This window comes from Gouania willdenowi, chromosome 1, assembly GCF_900634775.1.
Source record: "Gouania willdenowi chromosome 1, fGouWil2.1, whole genome shotgun sequence".
Classification (NCBI taxonomy): Eukaryota; Metazoa; Chordata; class Actinopteri; order Blenniiformes; family Gobiesocidae; genus Gouania; species Gouania willdenowi.
In genome coordinates this window covers 21,317,234-21,334,133 of record NC_041044.1, presented here as the reverse complement: position 1 = coordinate 21,334,133, position 16,900 = coordinate 21,317,234, and the positions used below count along the sequence as shown (strand labels likewise).

Here is a 16,900-nt window from a genome sequence, read left to right as displayed (position 1 = left end):
TTCATTGTCACGACAGTTCATCTCATGCCCAGTCTAATTATTTTCTTCCCTGTTTCCTTTTGTTTTGCAGAAAACGGGATCATCCCCTTCACAGGTACTATTTCTAACATTAACCTTCAGACCTAAAAGTTTTAACTCTGCATAATGTACGAGTGTCATCATAAGAACAATGATGGTTGCTTTGCAGAGTGACTTTCTCTCAGTGAACCTATGTGCCTACCCGTTCATACTGAACGCTCAAGCCAAGACAACCATGCTGCAAACAGATGCTGAACTGCAAATGCAGGTACTTAATGTGTTTAAATTTGATTAAAACATTTTTTTTTTTGATGTCTGACTAAACAGATTAACTTCTTATTTCTTTTCTCCTTTGCCTGTTATAAAGATGGCAGTCAGCGGTGCAAACCTACACAATGTCTTTATGCTGCTCACACTGGAACCCCAACTTGCCCGGAACCCTTATCTGGTGCTCCATGTGCGCAGGAGCCACTTAGTCAGTGACACATTGCGGGAGATCGCCGTGTACTCAGATGTGGACCTTAAGAAGCCACTAAAGGTGAGATGAAACGACAGCAACTATGTTTGAAATATTATATACTTTGAACAAAAATATAAACGCAACGCTAGTTTTTGCTCGCATTTTTCATGAGCTGAACGCAAAGATCTAAAACATTTTCTATACAAACAAAATACCTATTTCTCTCAAATATTGTCCACAAATCTGTCTAAATCTGTGTTGGTGAGCACTTCTCCTTTGCAGAGATAATCCATCCCACCTCACAGGTGTGGCATATCAAGATGCTGATTAAACAGCATGATTATTGCACAGGTGTGCCTCAGGGTGGCTTATGGTGGAGAAATGAACATTCAATTCACGGGCAACAGCTGTGGTGGACATTCTTGCAGTCAGCATGCCAAATGCACACTCCCTTAGGACTTGCAACATCTGTGGCATTGTGCTGTGTGATTAAACTAATCATTTTTAGAGTGGCCTTTTATTGTGGCCACCCTGAGGCACACCTGTGCAGTAATCGTGCTGTCTAATCAGCATCTTGATATGCCACACCTGAGGATTATTTTGCAAAGAAATATGTTTTTACACATATGAAATTTGTTCTCTGCATTTGACCAATCACTGAGGAGCAGTGGGCATGGAGTAGTTGCGGGTTAAGGGACTTGCTCAACATCCCACAGCGATGGGGATTTGTTTTATGTACTGCTGCCAGGACACACTTGTAAAAGAGATTATTAATCTCAATGTGGTTCTCCTGATTAAATGAAGGCTAATGAATGAATGGAAAATAGAAGAACATACATTAGATGTTGAACACTTAACGCTGCTCATCGTTTTTCTTCTTCTTTTAAACATACAGTATGTCTCCCTGCAGGTGATCTTTGACGGAGAGGAGGCTGTAGATGCTGGGGGTGTGACCAAGGAGTTCTTCCTGTTGCTGCTGAAGGAGCTGATGGATCCTGTTTATGGGATGTTTACCAGTTACAAAGAGTCCAACCTCTTGTGGTTCTCTGACAAAGTGAGTCAATGGGGTTTGTTTGGGTGCTTTAGGAGGGCTGGGCTGGGGCCTCTGGCGGGGGTGCGATATCTTTGCAGATAGTATTATGCATATTTTATGCAACGTATTGAATTTATTTGTTTGCAAGAAGAAAAAAAATCTATATTAGTCGTGGAAAGATTTCACTGCTAGATCATAGTTCATGTCAGTCATGATGTGCTCACTGTCTGCACATCAGCAATGACTGTGTCTTTCAAACGAGACTATTAATATTATGATGGGTTTTATATGCAGATACAAAAGCTTCAGTAATTGTAACTGGTTGAAAAAGTTAAAGTTCGACTTCACTATTCTGGTTTTGAATTTCTATTTTTTTTTTTTTTTTTTTTAAGTACAGCTTCATACACAAAATTGTTTTTATTTATAATATATATATATATATATATATATATATATATATATATATATATATATATTACAATAATGCCTTCCTATTCATATTCAAAGTTTACAAATTATTTGCGCTGTACCAGAGCTTACATCACAAATGTCACTTTTGCTTCCAGTTTTTTTTGTGACACTTTATATAAGATCCTTGTGTTTTGACATGAAGTTGTTGACAGTGCAAAACAGCAGAGGTTAAAATCACTTATCACCCCATGTACATTCTTGTAATTGTGCTCTCATTTATTTATTTTGACATTTTATAGCTTGAGGTTTTCATTAAGTATCCATATATTTCTCATCCATTACAGCATCCATGCACCTTTTTTTTTAAGGCTTCTGTCTCTGGTACATGTATGTTTTTTGGGTGAATCAAATTGTGAAAAGGGAAGTCCAGATTGACCACTCTTAAAATGTATTTAGTTACATTTGGTTTGATGTCAAACTGTTTTTTTTAGCTCTGAGCAGCAGTAGCAGATTAAAGCTGTTCTTTCTCCTGTGTATCTTTCTAGTGTTTTGTGGAGCAAAACTGGTTTCACCTGATCGGGATCATCTGTGGTTTGGCCATCTATAACTCCACAGTGGTGGACCTGCACTTTCCCCTGGTTCTCTATAAGAAGCTGCTCGATGTCCCCCACACATTGGATGATTTTAAAGAGCTCTCTCCCACTGAGGCAAGGTAAGTGTTGCTCCATCCTTTAGACCAGTGGTTCTCAAACTTTTTTGGCTCCAGTACCCCCTTTCTCTAACTTTAGAATCCAAGTACCCCCTATGTCTGACTACAACATTTTGCTCAGAATTCTGTGAAAAATTACTTTAGAGCATAATATTGGAATGAATGAGGGATAACACACACTTTAAAGTGTGTTTAAATCTTATTTTGTAAATAAGTGGAATGAACCTGTATTTACTGCTTCCTGAATAGTATAATTAGTATTATATTCTAGTACCCCTGTAGTGAAACACCCCATTTGAGAAACACTGCTTTAGATTTACATTCTGATGCTAAACATCATCATCATAACATAAGACCATAAACATATGGTCTTTGGTACTATTTTGATTCTTGCCTGGATAATAAAAGTCAGGTGTGTTTATCATGGAACTATCAATGCAGCCACGCTGCTTTAACAAAATATTTGTTTGAAAGAATAAGGCTACGTTCAGACAGCAGGTCATAATGCATAGAAATCTGTTTTTTTTTGTGTGTGTGCTTGTTCATATTATACATTAAATGTGACTTTTATCAATTTTGTGTATGGTACTCTAAATTGTATACTCTAAAGTTCCAGAGGTAATACGTGACCATGCAGGCATTTATTTACAGAAGTAAATATGGAGGCATCTTGTCTATATGCGTGTGACACTGATAGTTTCTGTACAACCACACTTGGCACCATAACAATCAACTAACTTTAAGAGGAACTTTTTTTCTCTCTGCCTCTCCTCCTGGGACGCACAATTGTGACTTTTTTTCTGATTTTACCAAAGTAAAGGTTGGATAAATGTGTCCTGGTCATTCAGACAAAAGTCGCATTGCAACATATCAGATACATATTGGATTTACATAAAAGTGACTTTGGTTGAATTTTATATTTTTTCCCTCGTCTTTAACAGATCAGATAGAAGTCGCACATATGGAGATCAGTTTGTCTTCAGTGCTTCTTGTTACAAATACACTGGTCAAAAATTCCCTTAAACAAACTCCTGGAACTTGTGTTAAGCCTTGAAGCTAATATAGTTTCAAATTAGGGCTTCATTTATCGATTCTTTTTGGAATTGATTAATGTAGCACTTTATCGATTGATTAATTGATTAATCGGATTATTTTTTTCTTTGCATTTTTAAGCAACCAAAACAAATAATGCATAACAAAAAGGACGTGGCTGTAAAATGATCAAGCATTTGGCTTTTATTTTATTTTTTAAAAAACTTAACTTGGCTCCAAAACTAAGCCCATTTATTGCAATTTAACCATGTAGTGTTTATAAGTGCCAACAATTAAATAACAATACAGTTAAGTCAACTAACTAACTACTAACAAATAATATATAATTTCCTGGGTGAGCCTAGTTGCTATGGTAACCTAGAAACCTGTGTGTATGTGTTTGACAAACACTGGAATTATGTTATTAAAAAATGTATTTATCTCGGGCTTAATAATTCTATTTCTATTCTATATCAAAATATTGTGCTGCTGACATCATTAGAATTGTCACAGTGATGATCAGAGACAGTGTTTAAAATCTACAACACTTCAGAGCACAGGCACTGAGATGTACTAAATTATTTAATGCTACAATTTCTCAAATGTAATGCCCTTTTTTTCAAATGTAAAGCTTTTAAGCGTGCTTCTGATCACACCGCTTATCTCCTCCGCTGACGGACACCGCTGGTGGTCGTGTACTATTTTTTAGAGTAATTACTCTGCAGGTTCACTATTCACGGTTAATTTATTTATTTATTAATTATCGGTCCAGGCCTAAATTAGCTCTATATTACCTTGTTTCAGCGACGCTTGTTAAAACAGCATGTGGATGTTTTTGGTTCAGATGCTGCACCATTGAAGTCGTATTGCTGTGGTATGCCAGGTATTGTTTGCAGTAAACACATGATCACACATTGTTTTTTAATTTTTGAGGAATGATGCCAGACTTTAGACATTCTCTGTCGCTTACTCTCCGCCATGACTGTAACTAAATGCAGAATGTTTGTTGCGTATTGATGACGCGCTAGTAGTGTGCGGTCCCTGCACGTATAGTGCGCGTCATAGGAATGTAACGATGCTTCGAGGCACAATTTTTGCCTCGAGGAATTTTTTTAATCGAGTAACTCGATGAATCGTTTCAGCCCTATTTCAAATGCAGAGTAAACTCCCTAATGAACTTAATAAACCCTAAGGGATTAACAATCTGCAGTGCATGCGTGTAAACCAGGCATCCCAATTTAAGCAGAATAACATTGTTTCACTAAATTAGCAGGGTACATTTGATATCACGTAAAAGTTTTGTCTGACAAATTAGTGAGCAGTTTTGTTAGTCAGTGGAATGGATGTTGTTTTCAGTGAATTCAGAGAGGGAGTGTTCAGCTGTTGTCGTATCTAATTGTCTCCATTTGGCCATTGACTTTAAAATTAGAGCTTATTTGCAAGTAGAACTGCAAAACATGTTGCTACAGAGAAAGCACACAATGCTAAAGGACTCAATGACCCAAAGACTTAGTTGTGTGTCTGTGTGTGTCTTTACCTTTGTGTATATTTCCACCCCGTTATGTGTTGTTGATTGTACAATGTCCTCAAAAAGATAAAGTTTACGTCCTTGCTCTATCTTCCTCCTTTTTTTTTAATGTCGGAAATATCAAAACATTCTTACTCTGATTAATTTTTACTCCTACTTTTTGCTGCACCTCTATAAATAGCAGTCAGTAAAAGGTTTGAGCTTGTCCTCTGTGTAATTACAGCATATTTAGTCTGCACACTTTAAAGAAAGATGAGTATCAGTGCATGGGAATATGCTAACTCACAAAAACAACACAGTCACTGTTGTTAGAGGTTAGTGCAGAAATGTGAGTTTGTGTTTTATTATCTGTGAACTGTTCAGGGTGTGTCCATCCTCCAGCTCACTGAGATCCCAAAACAAGTTTAGCATTTTAATACAATAGATGGATTGGCAGTGTATTACATATTGGATTTTGTAAGTTGGAGTAGGAAATTAAAGGTTAATCCTGTACTGTGGATGATGTGATTGAAACAAACACTGCAGAGAGATGAAATGAAGGTATTGTGTTGCAGTTCTGCACGTTTCTATAGTTGTTTTAAAAGCTGCTTTTTTCGGTCAACGAAGCTCATATTTCTGACATAATGCTGTAGTCGGCACTTTAAAAAAACAAAAAATCTGACGAGGACAGCGTAAGCCTTATAGATTAGATTGAATAAGTAATTAAATGTACTTTACTTGCCCGGGAAAAGACGTAAAAAGGTTGAAAGGTGCTCAAAAGTTGATGTTGATCTACTCTGCAAACGCTCAGTCTGTAAACATTGTCGGAAGGGTTTTGCACATTGCATTGTGGGATGAGGAGTCTGGTTTGGTAAATAATGGACATGACAAATCATGAATTTGGCTTATGTAGCAAAAATAAGCAGGATGAGATATGGTGAAAATGTGTTAAAAATGACAATATTGGGTCATTATATGCAACATTATGTGGGAAAAGTGGTGGGTAAGGGTTTATAAGTGTCAAAAATGTCTTGTAAGTGGAAAAAATGCTTTGAAATGTTATGAAGTGGCAGAAATGGGAGTAATGTAGCAAAAATGCATTCAAAAGAGCAAAAATATGGCAATAAAAAAAAGATGAAAATATGGCAAGTTTGGTGTAGTTGTAGAAAAGGGCAAAAATAAACAAAAATGGGCTCAAATTGTTGAGAAAATATTCCTAGTTTCTTGAAGGCATCTGACGACCCCCTCCCATTGTCTAGCGACCCCAAATGGGGTTCCAACCCCAAGGTTGAGCACCGCTACATGTACAGAAGTGGTTTTACATCACTCTTACTGTGATTTATTGCGTTTGACATTGCCAACACTGTGGATGATTATTCTGGGGCGTACACAGAAACATCTGAATCCAGATGAAATTAAATATGTCGTAGAGTGAGTTGAGATCACAGGAAACACCAGGAACCAAGTCCAACAAATATGGTGTCCAGCAAATCACTGCCCTCTGTGTCTGATGAAGAAACACAAGAAATTACTGCAAGAATGAAGGAAAAACACTGCTATGTAGGAATAATTTAGTCATAATTGAAATCACAATTATTTGTCAACCACAAAGTTATTTATTTTTTATACAAAAAACATAAAATATGTTCTTTAAACATAAATAAAATCATTCAAACACTTAAATCAAGTATGTTCACTTTTGCACAAAACAAAACACTTTTCGCACGTTGTTTTTTGTCTAGGTCTTCACATCAAACTCAAAGTGTTCCCAGATCAGAGAATATGATTTGCCACTTGTTTACCAGTGTCTTTGCTGCGTTTCTCCTGCCATGTTTTAAGACCACTAGTAACAACTTTCCTCATGTTAGCCTGCAAGCTAGCTTTGGCTTTGAGAGGGGCGGGGCGGAGAGGAGGAGCTTGCATGTGCATGGATTAAACAATTCAAAGTTAGTATTAATAACATGTGTGCGAAGCTATGTTATTTGTAGATGTTCGAAATAGTGGGTTTGTTTTATTTAGCGAATAACACATATCTTTAAAAAATTATAATATATGTATATTTTTTTGTTATTATTGTAATCGTTGGGTGTAATAATGAAAATCATAATCAAATTTTGATTAATTGAGCAGCCCTACTCCTATGAATCCCTCCATGACTCCACATCCCACAATGCAATGCGCAAAACTTTACCGACAATGTCGATAAACCAAATGTTTACAGTGGAGATGAAAACAAATCTTTGAGTGACAATTTAAACCTTTTACATTTTTTTTTTTTTTTTTTTTAAACAAATTATCTTGGATTTATTGATCTGAGGCCTACACTATGGATTCGTCTGTTCTAAAAATGTCAGTCTCCAGCAGCTTTAATTAAAAGTTTAGGTTTCTTCCTTCTGATCTGGATCATCAGATGTTTGTGTCTGTGTTTGCAGGAGTCTACAACAACTTCTAGACTATGATGGCAATGATGTGGAGGACATGTTTCTTCTCACGTTTGCTGTAAGTTTGAATGTCAGAATATATTCGACACACCTCAACCTGAATAAATAACACTCATATAAAAAGCTCTATTTAGTGCTTTATTGATACATTTTGAGAATAATCCTGTAAATATTAAGGGGTTGCTATGGTGATCAAATTGTACAAATTACTGATTGTGTTGTAACCTCCAATTGATTGACTTTTATGCTGGGTTGGGGTGAATTATAATTGCAATCATGTAATTGATAAGTAGAATTGTGACATAATTGTAATTGTAATTGAAATTAATATTTTGCTGTTGTAATTGAGTTCAGATATTTGACTTTGTAATAATTAGCATGGAAATTATATACAAAATATCGATTTCAATTTGATTAAACACAAAACCTGGGGAACCATGTTACTGTTCTATGGCTTACACATATGAAGTCTTGACCATTTTACCCTTTAAAATAAAATGTAACTAAATATTGACGGCTATACGGACAAAGGATCAGACACCATACCAAAAATATTAATACCAATATTTTTAATTGATTAGGAAGCTTAACAAGAGATGAGAAACAACTTGGATATTAGATAATGTTTTTTTTGTGTGTTTTACAGCTGATTTAAAACATGAGTCAAACCGACTGGGTTAGTTATTTAAGGCTCAGTAATTGTGATTAATTGTAATTGAACTTAAGTAATTATGAACGCAATTGTAATTGACTTTTACGGGGAAAATATTCATTGTAATTTTAGTTGTAATTGTAAAAATGCTAGTCACTGTAATCATAATTGAATTGGAATTGAACACATAATTGTAATTGAAAAATGTAATTGACCCCAACCCAGCTTTTATGTTTCATGTTCAAGAAGTGAAAAAGTAAGGATGTACTAAAGTCAGATGTGTCATAGTGTGATTACATTTGGATCATTTATCACATGTCATCACTGGACAGTGTATGACATGCATCAGTGCTAATGTTGTGCTGTGTCTCAGATCACCAGGGAGAACTACGGGCTGACAGAAGTGAAGGAGCTGATCCCTGGAGGCGAGAGCATCGCTGTGGATAAAAACAACAGGTCGGCTTTAGCCTGCTGCTCCACACATAGAACACACTAAAATGCACAAACTTCACCCCATTCACTCCTATTTCAAATGTCCTCCTTTAAAGGGGACATATCATGCTAAATCCACTTTTTTAGCCCTTAAATGCATTTTGTTGTATATTTAGAGTGCTTAGAAGTACAGAAAAAATCAAATTAGTCTCTTCAGGTGCTCCGTTGATATCTTTATAATCTGTTTTGCTCATGTTTTTCAATCTGTTTCAATTTTTCTATTCTCTATTACGTTTTTTGAACTACTACATCACAGTATTTGCAGCGGAACTGCCAAATTAGTACATCAACTCCAGGTCCAACACTTTGAGCAATCCGCTTTTTTTATTTCTCGCTTTTATTTTGTAGTCCAAGCTCAAGGATGCCAAAGTTACGAGAGAATAAGTCAAAATGTTCGGTTGTTGGATGTAGTAACCCACACGCTTCATTACACCATCTCCCAGCATCAGAACCTTTTCAAAGTGCCTGGTTGAGTTTTATTTTTTATGGAAATGTACCCACATCTGTGGATAAGGTCATTTTTGTGTGCGCGAAGCACTTCAAGGATGACTGCTTCTGCAACCTCAGCCAATATAAAGAAGGATTTGCCGAAAGACTTTGTCTGATTGAGGGTTCAATTCCTTCTATCTTTGGAGACGACAAACAGAGCACTTCGGTAAGCTGTAAATAACGCTAAAAAGTGTGATGATAAGACGTCCCTGTCATTGTTTTGTTAGCATTAGCAGTTGCACCGTCTTCAGACTTCATATGTTAACGCTGTGTGCTCGTTTTAGATCCTTGATGATATGGCCTACGTGATTTAATTTAAGTCTCAAGTTTTCATTAGTCATTTCATTTTGCCATTTTTGTCTTTGAAAAGACTGTATTAAAATGCATTTCGTGACGTTAGCTTGGCGCTAGCGTTAGCTCGGTGCTTGTGTTAGCTCACTTGTTAGGGTTCTGCAGGTTCATCATCATTTTCATCTCGCTCCGCTGGGTCAGACTCTGGCTCTAACATGTAAGACTGGATGGACAAGTCTTCTGTTGTTGACATTTTGTAAATAACCTCTGAATAAAAAGTTTATGCGCCGCTACATAGCCGTATCTCTTCTATCAAACTACAAAAATGGCCGAGCAGGGTGGAGTTGAACCGAGTGTCACCTGAAGAGGGGGCGGGGTATGGAGTGTCTCATTTGCATTTAAAGAGACAGCACCAAAACGAGTTGCTCTCAGAAGCACATCAGAAAAGGGGTAGAAAAGGGGCCTGTGGAGCTATAATAATGAGGAATTCAGACCCAAGCATTGCAGTTCCGCTTTATATAGACCACAACTGTATGATTTATATGTAAAAAGGAAGGATTGAAAACCATGATATGTCCCCTTTAAATCAACATATTTCCTATATGTAGGTCCAGAATAACTTAGAGTTCATGCCTGGTGTTGCAAAGTGAACGTCAGGATGTTCTTTCTGGGGTTATCTCTACCCGTCTGGGTTTCCTGCAGCTTGTGTTTGAGCCTGCAGCACTGGTTACAGTGTTTTATGAGGAAGCCTGCAGGAAGCAGTGGGCGGGTCATGTCAGCACATCTGGATGCTGCTGCTGCTTTTCTCACCAGCTGGTGACCCTAGTTGGTTCTTCTCTGATCAGATCCAATCTGCAGGAATGATAGAGATAGTGGGTTTTTTATGTGTAAAACCTCCTTTAATGTGATGATGTGTTTTATTTGACAGATTAGTTTCTTCTGCTTATTTTAATGAACTTGTTTGGAAGCAGCTCCTGTCTGCTACCTTTATATATTTCATTGACTGTTTTATGCTAAAGGACTATTTTTTTGAATTGTTTTTCTGTTTTGTTGGGGTTTTTTGCTTACTGTGCACAATGAGGTGGAAGGTAAAATTTTCAAGTCATCATTTCCTATATATGAATGAAAGGGCAGTTTTTTTGTTTTTTTTTGGCAGTTTGCATGGATGGGCAGATGGAGGCTTTCTGTCTGTGTGGAGTTTGCAGGTTCTCCCTTTGCCTTTGAGCTACTGTGAAGTTTGACACACACCTAAGAAACACTGAAATTTCTAGAAATGAAGCTGTACATGTTTTTTTTTTTTTGGTGCACAATGTGTCCGATTGTTAAAAGGGTTGGATGTGTTGAGGAATTATATTCATGGTATATTTTTTTTTTACCAAAAACATTACATTTTGATCCACAGATTAAAATCTATGCAATAACGCTGCTCATGTTGCATAGTGCACCCACACAACTCTTCCTGTAACACAACTAAACATATGAAACAAGCCTATGGAATGTATAGTATCTCTAGTGAAAGGAGCTTTCTGCAGAATGAGTGTTTGAGGTGAACAGCAGCAGGTTGTGGAGATGCTCTGGCAGGTGGATCAAGCAGAGATGATGGATTACCAGTTTAATCATTTTAAGCATAGATTGCAGTTTGACCTCAGGGAGATCTCAACACCTTCAGGTCAGACTGGATGATGGGGACGATGATGAGATTTGGTTGGTGAAAAAAATAAAACATCGCTGAATTATGTCGGTCACATGTCGACACAAAGGGGTCTATTCGCCCGTCTGGACTTAAGTGCTTTTTTGCGCGCCTGCAGTTAGGAGGTGATGTCATTTATTTAGGCTGTTGTCTAGAAATCACAGAACATGGAGTTTTACCAACGCTTGTAAATGTCACTGAAGTCCGTGAAAATGATAAAGTTCAATATTAATTTGAAATGCCTTCGTTAATAAACAGTGTAACAGGTTGATTTGATGAGATCTTTGATCAGATTATTGCAGTGTCAGGATCGGCCGCATTCTGTCCGAGTCACAGTTAAAATCTCTTTCCTTGATCAGTGCTTCATCATCATCATCATCATCATCCATGCACATTACATCACATCGTCATCATCATCTGTTGTTAATGTTTCACTTGTTATTTACTCTTGTAGTGTGAGTAAACTGTGGCTTTAAGTTGTACACAGTGTTAAAGTAGTTTAATCAGTCTGACATCTGTCAGAGTTTGTAATGAGCTGCAGCAACACACACACACACACACACACACACACACACACACACACAGCTGATAAGCTCTGTGACGCACGGGTAAGATATAATGAAATGTAACACATTTTGTCTAGAACTGGTAAATGTGAACATATTAGTAACACTGATGGTCAATCATTTGGCGTGCTTGTGTGACTCCACCCACCCCTGAGACAATGTGTCAGTTTCGCTTTGGATTGATTCTTTCCGGGAGTCTCTTCTGCAATATTATGAGTCTGTGTAGCTTCAAATGTAACTAAGTCTATATTTCTAGTGCAATATAATGTTTCACCTTATCTGGGCGCTGCACTTATTCCAGGGTTAGAAGCGCGTAAGAGGAAAAGAACTTACGCAGACGGGAGAATGCGTTGCGTGTAAGGCATGATTTGAATGGCAACGCCCACATTTCAGGGCTGCTCCACCCACAGTGCGTAACTGGGATGAAGACACGCAGCGACTTAAGTACAGGGGAGAATTACACGCAGCTAAAAAAATCGCAGCTGCGTGGCTTTTTTGGACTTATGCGCATGGGAGAAAAGAGTCCAAAGTGAACATTTGGTTCTCTGAGGCGTTGCTAACCTTGTGCGTTTTCTCGTTCTGTGCTCCAGGAAGGACTTTGTAGAGGCCTACCTGCGCTACATGTTCACCGACTCTGTCAGCGAGCAGTACTCGGCTTTCTCCTCAGGGTTCCTGAAGGTGTGCGGGGGGGAGATCCTGTTGCTGTTCCAGCCGTCTGAGCTGATGGCCATGGTGGTCGGCAACAGCAACTACAACTGGGAGGAAATGGAGAAGGTTAGCATGTGTGTTAGCGCTGAGGAGTGTGTGATTAGCTGCTGTTTGGAATGGTTTACATAATTACAAGTACATAGATGCACACCCACTTAGAAATAACACATCATTGTGAAATGATTGTTGAATGTTTAAAAAAAAGAAAATGAGAAAAGTTAATTAAAAGCTAGAGTTCAGTTTCAGCCCTTTAGTCTCACAGTTTGTACACAGTGAGAATAAAAACTGCTGAGTAGATGTATGATGTAATGTAACGTCTACCATCAGCTTTGAACTGTCAGCTTAAAGTAATGTACTTCAACAGATGTATAGTATAATAACCTAATCACAGTCTTTATTGCTCACATCTGAGGCTTTGGTTTGGTTTAAACATGCAGAAAAGTGTAAATAACCCTCCTATTATCCTTGGGGTCAATTTGACCTCATTTAATGTTTATCATTCAAAAAATAATGGCCTTCTCTTGCTTTATATATCATTCCTCAATGTGATCAATCTACACACTCTCTCTCTTTCTCTTTAGGAAAAGGTTTACTAGGTTTTGGAACAGCTCTTTCACAGTGAAAGTGACGTAGAGGAGAATGTGTCTGAAACTTTATAGGGAATAACCCCAATTATGTTGCAAAAAAGGAGGTAAACATAGGTAAATACATATGTTTACAAGAGGAGGGGGGTCACCAACAACAATCAATATGGTTCATTGTGTGACAGTCATGAATGTACACCCCAAATTAGAAAAGATATGGATGAAAATTTTCTAAGATAGACTAACTCTACAACTGAAAGTTTGTTTTCAGTAACTTTGAGACATTTTGGATGAGAACTATTCAAGATAAATTAATTCTAATTTTAAAGTTTGGTCTGATGGTGGCGCTATAGAAAAGGTCAAGGTTTCATTATCAAGGCGTTACTTATGTATTCAACTAATAAACAAAGTGCCTGACACAAAAAAAAAAATGTAAATCATTTTCTAGAGGCAAATGTCCTTAAGGTCAGATTGACCATGAGGGTAAACTGTAATATTTGAGGATAATAGGAGGGTTAAACCATTCAGGAAACGTACACGACTAATGAAAAACTGTGAAATGATCTGGTGTGTAACTCTTCCTCAGAATGCAGTTTATAAAGGCGAGTACACCGCCTCCCATCCAACAGTCCGACTCTTCTGGGAGGTTTTCCATGAGTTCCCTCTGGAGAAGAAGAAGCAGTTCTTATGTAAGCATTTAATCACCTCTTTGCTGGATCTACGTGACATTTTAATGACGGCCTTTCCACACATTCACAGACCGTGTGCCGTTAGAGCGACAACACATGGTTGTGTGTCTGAAGCACGTTTAGACATTAGTTTGAAGCATTTGGAGATTTCTTGTGTGTTTACCAACCAGGGTTGTGGTCAATTACATTTTTCAGTTACAATTACGTCTTCAATTATTATGCTCAATTACAACTCAATTATAATTATGGTGACTGGCATTTTTTCAAATTACAATTAATATTACAATTATTATTCTTCCCCTGAAATTCAATTACAATTACGTTCTCAATTACTAAAGTCAAATGAGATGACTTTGTTGTAATTTTCACTATATAAATAAAGTTGAATTTAAAAGTTAATTTAAAGTTTTACAATGGTAATATGTGTGCAGTGTTCCTGACCGGCAGCGACCGCATCCCTATCCATGGCATGGAGAGTCTACGGATCATCATCCAGTCCACCACAGCAGAGCAGCACTACCTGCCCGTAGCTCACACCTGCTACAACCTGCTGGACATGCCTCGCTACCAGACCAAAGAGATCCTCCAGCGCCGCCTCACACAGGCAGTGGAGCAATACGAGGGCTTCAGCCTGGTGTGAGGACGGAGCCCAGCCCCCCCCCCCCCCCCTCCCCGTGCACTTTAACAGCAATACATACACCATGTGAGCATGTAGACTTTATATTTACTCTATGAGAGATTCTAGATCATTAACTGTAGGGTGTTGGGTTTTTGTTTTTTAGTTTTTTACTTTAGGCATTTCCAGTCCAACGTTTAGGACGAATCATAGGAACATTAAACTCATTTGGGACCTTAAATCAGAACCACTTCATGTTCACGAGCTTTTCTGTGCGTTTTTGTGCGTTTTTCTTTTGTCCATTTTTGCAAAGGTGTATATTTTATATTGAAACCCTTAAAATTCTATTTTTCTCCTTTAAAGAACTTTCATTATTATCTGGAGACGATATATTGCGTTTTCTTACTTTAATTTATTGAAGAGAGTGGTTATTTTTGCACAAAAGAAGCGCGTTTGTATATGCATGTAAATAGCACTTGGAGACGTCCCTCTGCCTGAAACAGGACGGATCAACAGAACCTGCATTCAACAGTGTTGCCTTTTCATGCAAAACTTACTCTATGGACTCAAAGCTGACCTTAAAGTGGGATTTTTACTGGATGTTGTTCGTGCGCATGTTGTGGATGGGAAGCAAGAACAGCCGGCTGTTATTTTAGGGTTAGAATTACTTGGTTAAAAACAGGTCGAATAAAACCTGCTTTCTCTGTGAAAAAGTGGAATATGTTGCAGTTTTCTGAAATCAAAAGTTTATCCATTCAGACTCAGTGATTTACCATGTAAAATATTTGTAAAAAGGGTTTGGAAAATATGAGTTTGATATTGAATATAACTAACATTTGAAAACATTTAAACGGAAATCCAATATTTTTAGTCTTATTTGATGATTAAGCGTCTTAAAAACCCTTTGGTCTAAAAAGGTATGTATTAAATATGACAGGGTTTGGCTTTATAAGCTCACTTTGTTCTTTTAGTGCGTTGGAAAGATCAAAGATCTATTTTTGAAGTTTAACAAGAATAGAGAGTTCTATTGAGGTTATGTGTCAGTGGCTGGAAACTGTGCTGTGAATTTGTCATTTGAAATGAATTAGCCAGGGCTGCAGTGCACAGATCCATTAATGCTAAACCTAACCATCCTCCTTTGGTTGTACGAGCAGTTTAAAGTCAAAATGCTGAGTCATGTGTCTGATTATGCAGAGTTCAGTCCTATGCAAAGGTTTGTGCTCCCTTTAATATGCCACATACAGACAATAGGATCTTTTGCATTTTGATCTGACATCTACACGAAACTGTAATGCAGCCATGTTTTGGAATTGAAATAAAAATGATAAATACACATTTTATGCTTGTTTTTTTTTTTTTGCGCTCATTTCAAAGTTTAGTTTATATTTACATAATACTTTTGGATTTTTGTCAACCCACGTGTATTTGTTTCATCTGGCAATTTTTTTTTCGTTTAGGTGTTCACATAATCAGAATTTTTAAGTTGAAGTAGTTTATTTACACTAAATAAATGATTGGTGTGCTCTTTATAACCTTTCTTACTGATAAGTCTAATTGTTTTGGTTTTTTTGGCAGCATGAACAAGGGCTTAGTGGTACTGATATGTGTTAGCTTAGACTTCAGTTGCATAACTGATATATGGGAGAATCATCAAGGAATAAAGCATACTCAACACGCTGCAATCAAACAAATCTCTAACTTTCTATAAAATGCCAATACTTTTGCTGACCTTTCTTTTTATTTAATGAGCTTTATGATTACATTTTTCATCTAAAACAACACCGAGAACCTAAGCTTAAGACTTTTGTTATACTGACTATCAAATGTGATTTTTACATTATCAATTTTGCTATGATTACTAAAAATCAGATAGCTTGTTTTGTCCCAATTTAAAGATAACTTATTTTCGTTAAACCAATTTTTCACTTTTAATATTTCTTCAATTCTTTCCGATAGCGTCAACAAATTACTTACCGATTGAAATATACTGGTGTCATCAGCAAACAACAAAAAAAATGTAATCTGTTTGAGTCACAAATGTTGTTAATAAGCAAAATAAAAAGCAATGGCCCCAAAACGGACCCTTGCGGAACTCCACATTCAGATTTCAGCCCTTTGATATGTACATACTGCTTACGGATTGTAACATAACTCATGATTTATGGTGTCAGATGCTTTGCGCAAGTCAATAAACCCCCCATACTGTGTACTCTCTTCTTTCAATTGCAGCTGGGCTTGTTGATCTTTGTGAACGTAATCCGTTCTGGTTTTCGGTTATTGATTTATGTTTATCTAAAAAATTTGTTAATTTTTGAGCAAACCATTTCTCGAGGACTTTAGAAAACTGTGAGGTCAGCAACACTGGTCTGTAATTGTTACATTTGTGCTTGTTCCCATCTTTGAACAGGGGAATGACTTTAGCAACTTTTCATTTGTTCAGGAAAAACACCAGTTTGTGTGGACAGATTACAGGTGAAAGTCAGTGGTTTTACAATGCGGTCAATAGTTCTTT

The 16,900-nt window shown here is 37.2% G+C and overlaps 1 protein-coding gene across 2 annotated transcripts in view; it reads left to right on the top strand.

The window, feature by feature from the left end:
- Positions 1-15,723, top strand: part of herc3 (HECT and RLD domain containing E3 ubiquitin protein ligase 3) — a 29,266-nt gene extending 13,543 nt beyond the window's left edge. For both annotated transcript variants that reach the window (XM_028450198.1, XM_028450208.1), the window contains 10 exons: positions 71-94; positions 188-286; positions 386-556; positions 1,389-1,532; positions 2,468-2,634; positions 7,603-7,669; positions 8,637-8,719; positions 12,382-12,565; positions 13,670-13,772; positions 14,204-15,723. In XM_028450198.1, the coding sequence (XP_028305999.1) occupies positions 71-94; positions 188-286; positions 386-556; positions 1,389-1,532; positions 2,468-2,634; positions 7,603-7,669; positions 8,637-8,719; positions 12,382-12,565; positions 13,670-13,772; positions 14,204-14,412 (1,251 nt within the window). In that variant the 3' untranslated portion in view covers positions 14,413-15,723. The remainder of the gene's footprint in view (positions 1-70; positions 95-187; positions 287-385; positions 557-1,388; positions 1,533-2,467; positions 2,635-7,602; positions 7,670-8,636; positions 8,720-12,381; positions 12,566-13,669; positions 13,773-14,203) is intronic.
- Positions 15,724-16,900: the final 1,177 nt, after the last annotated feature.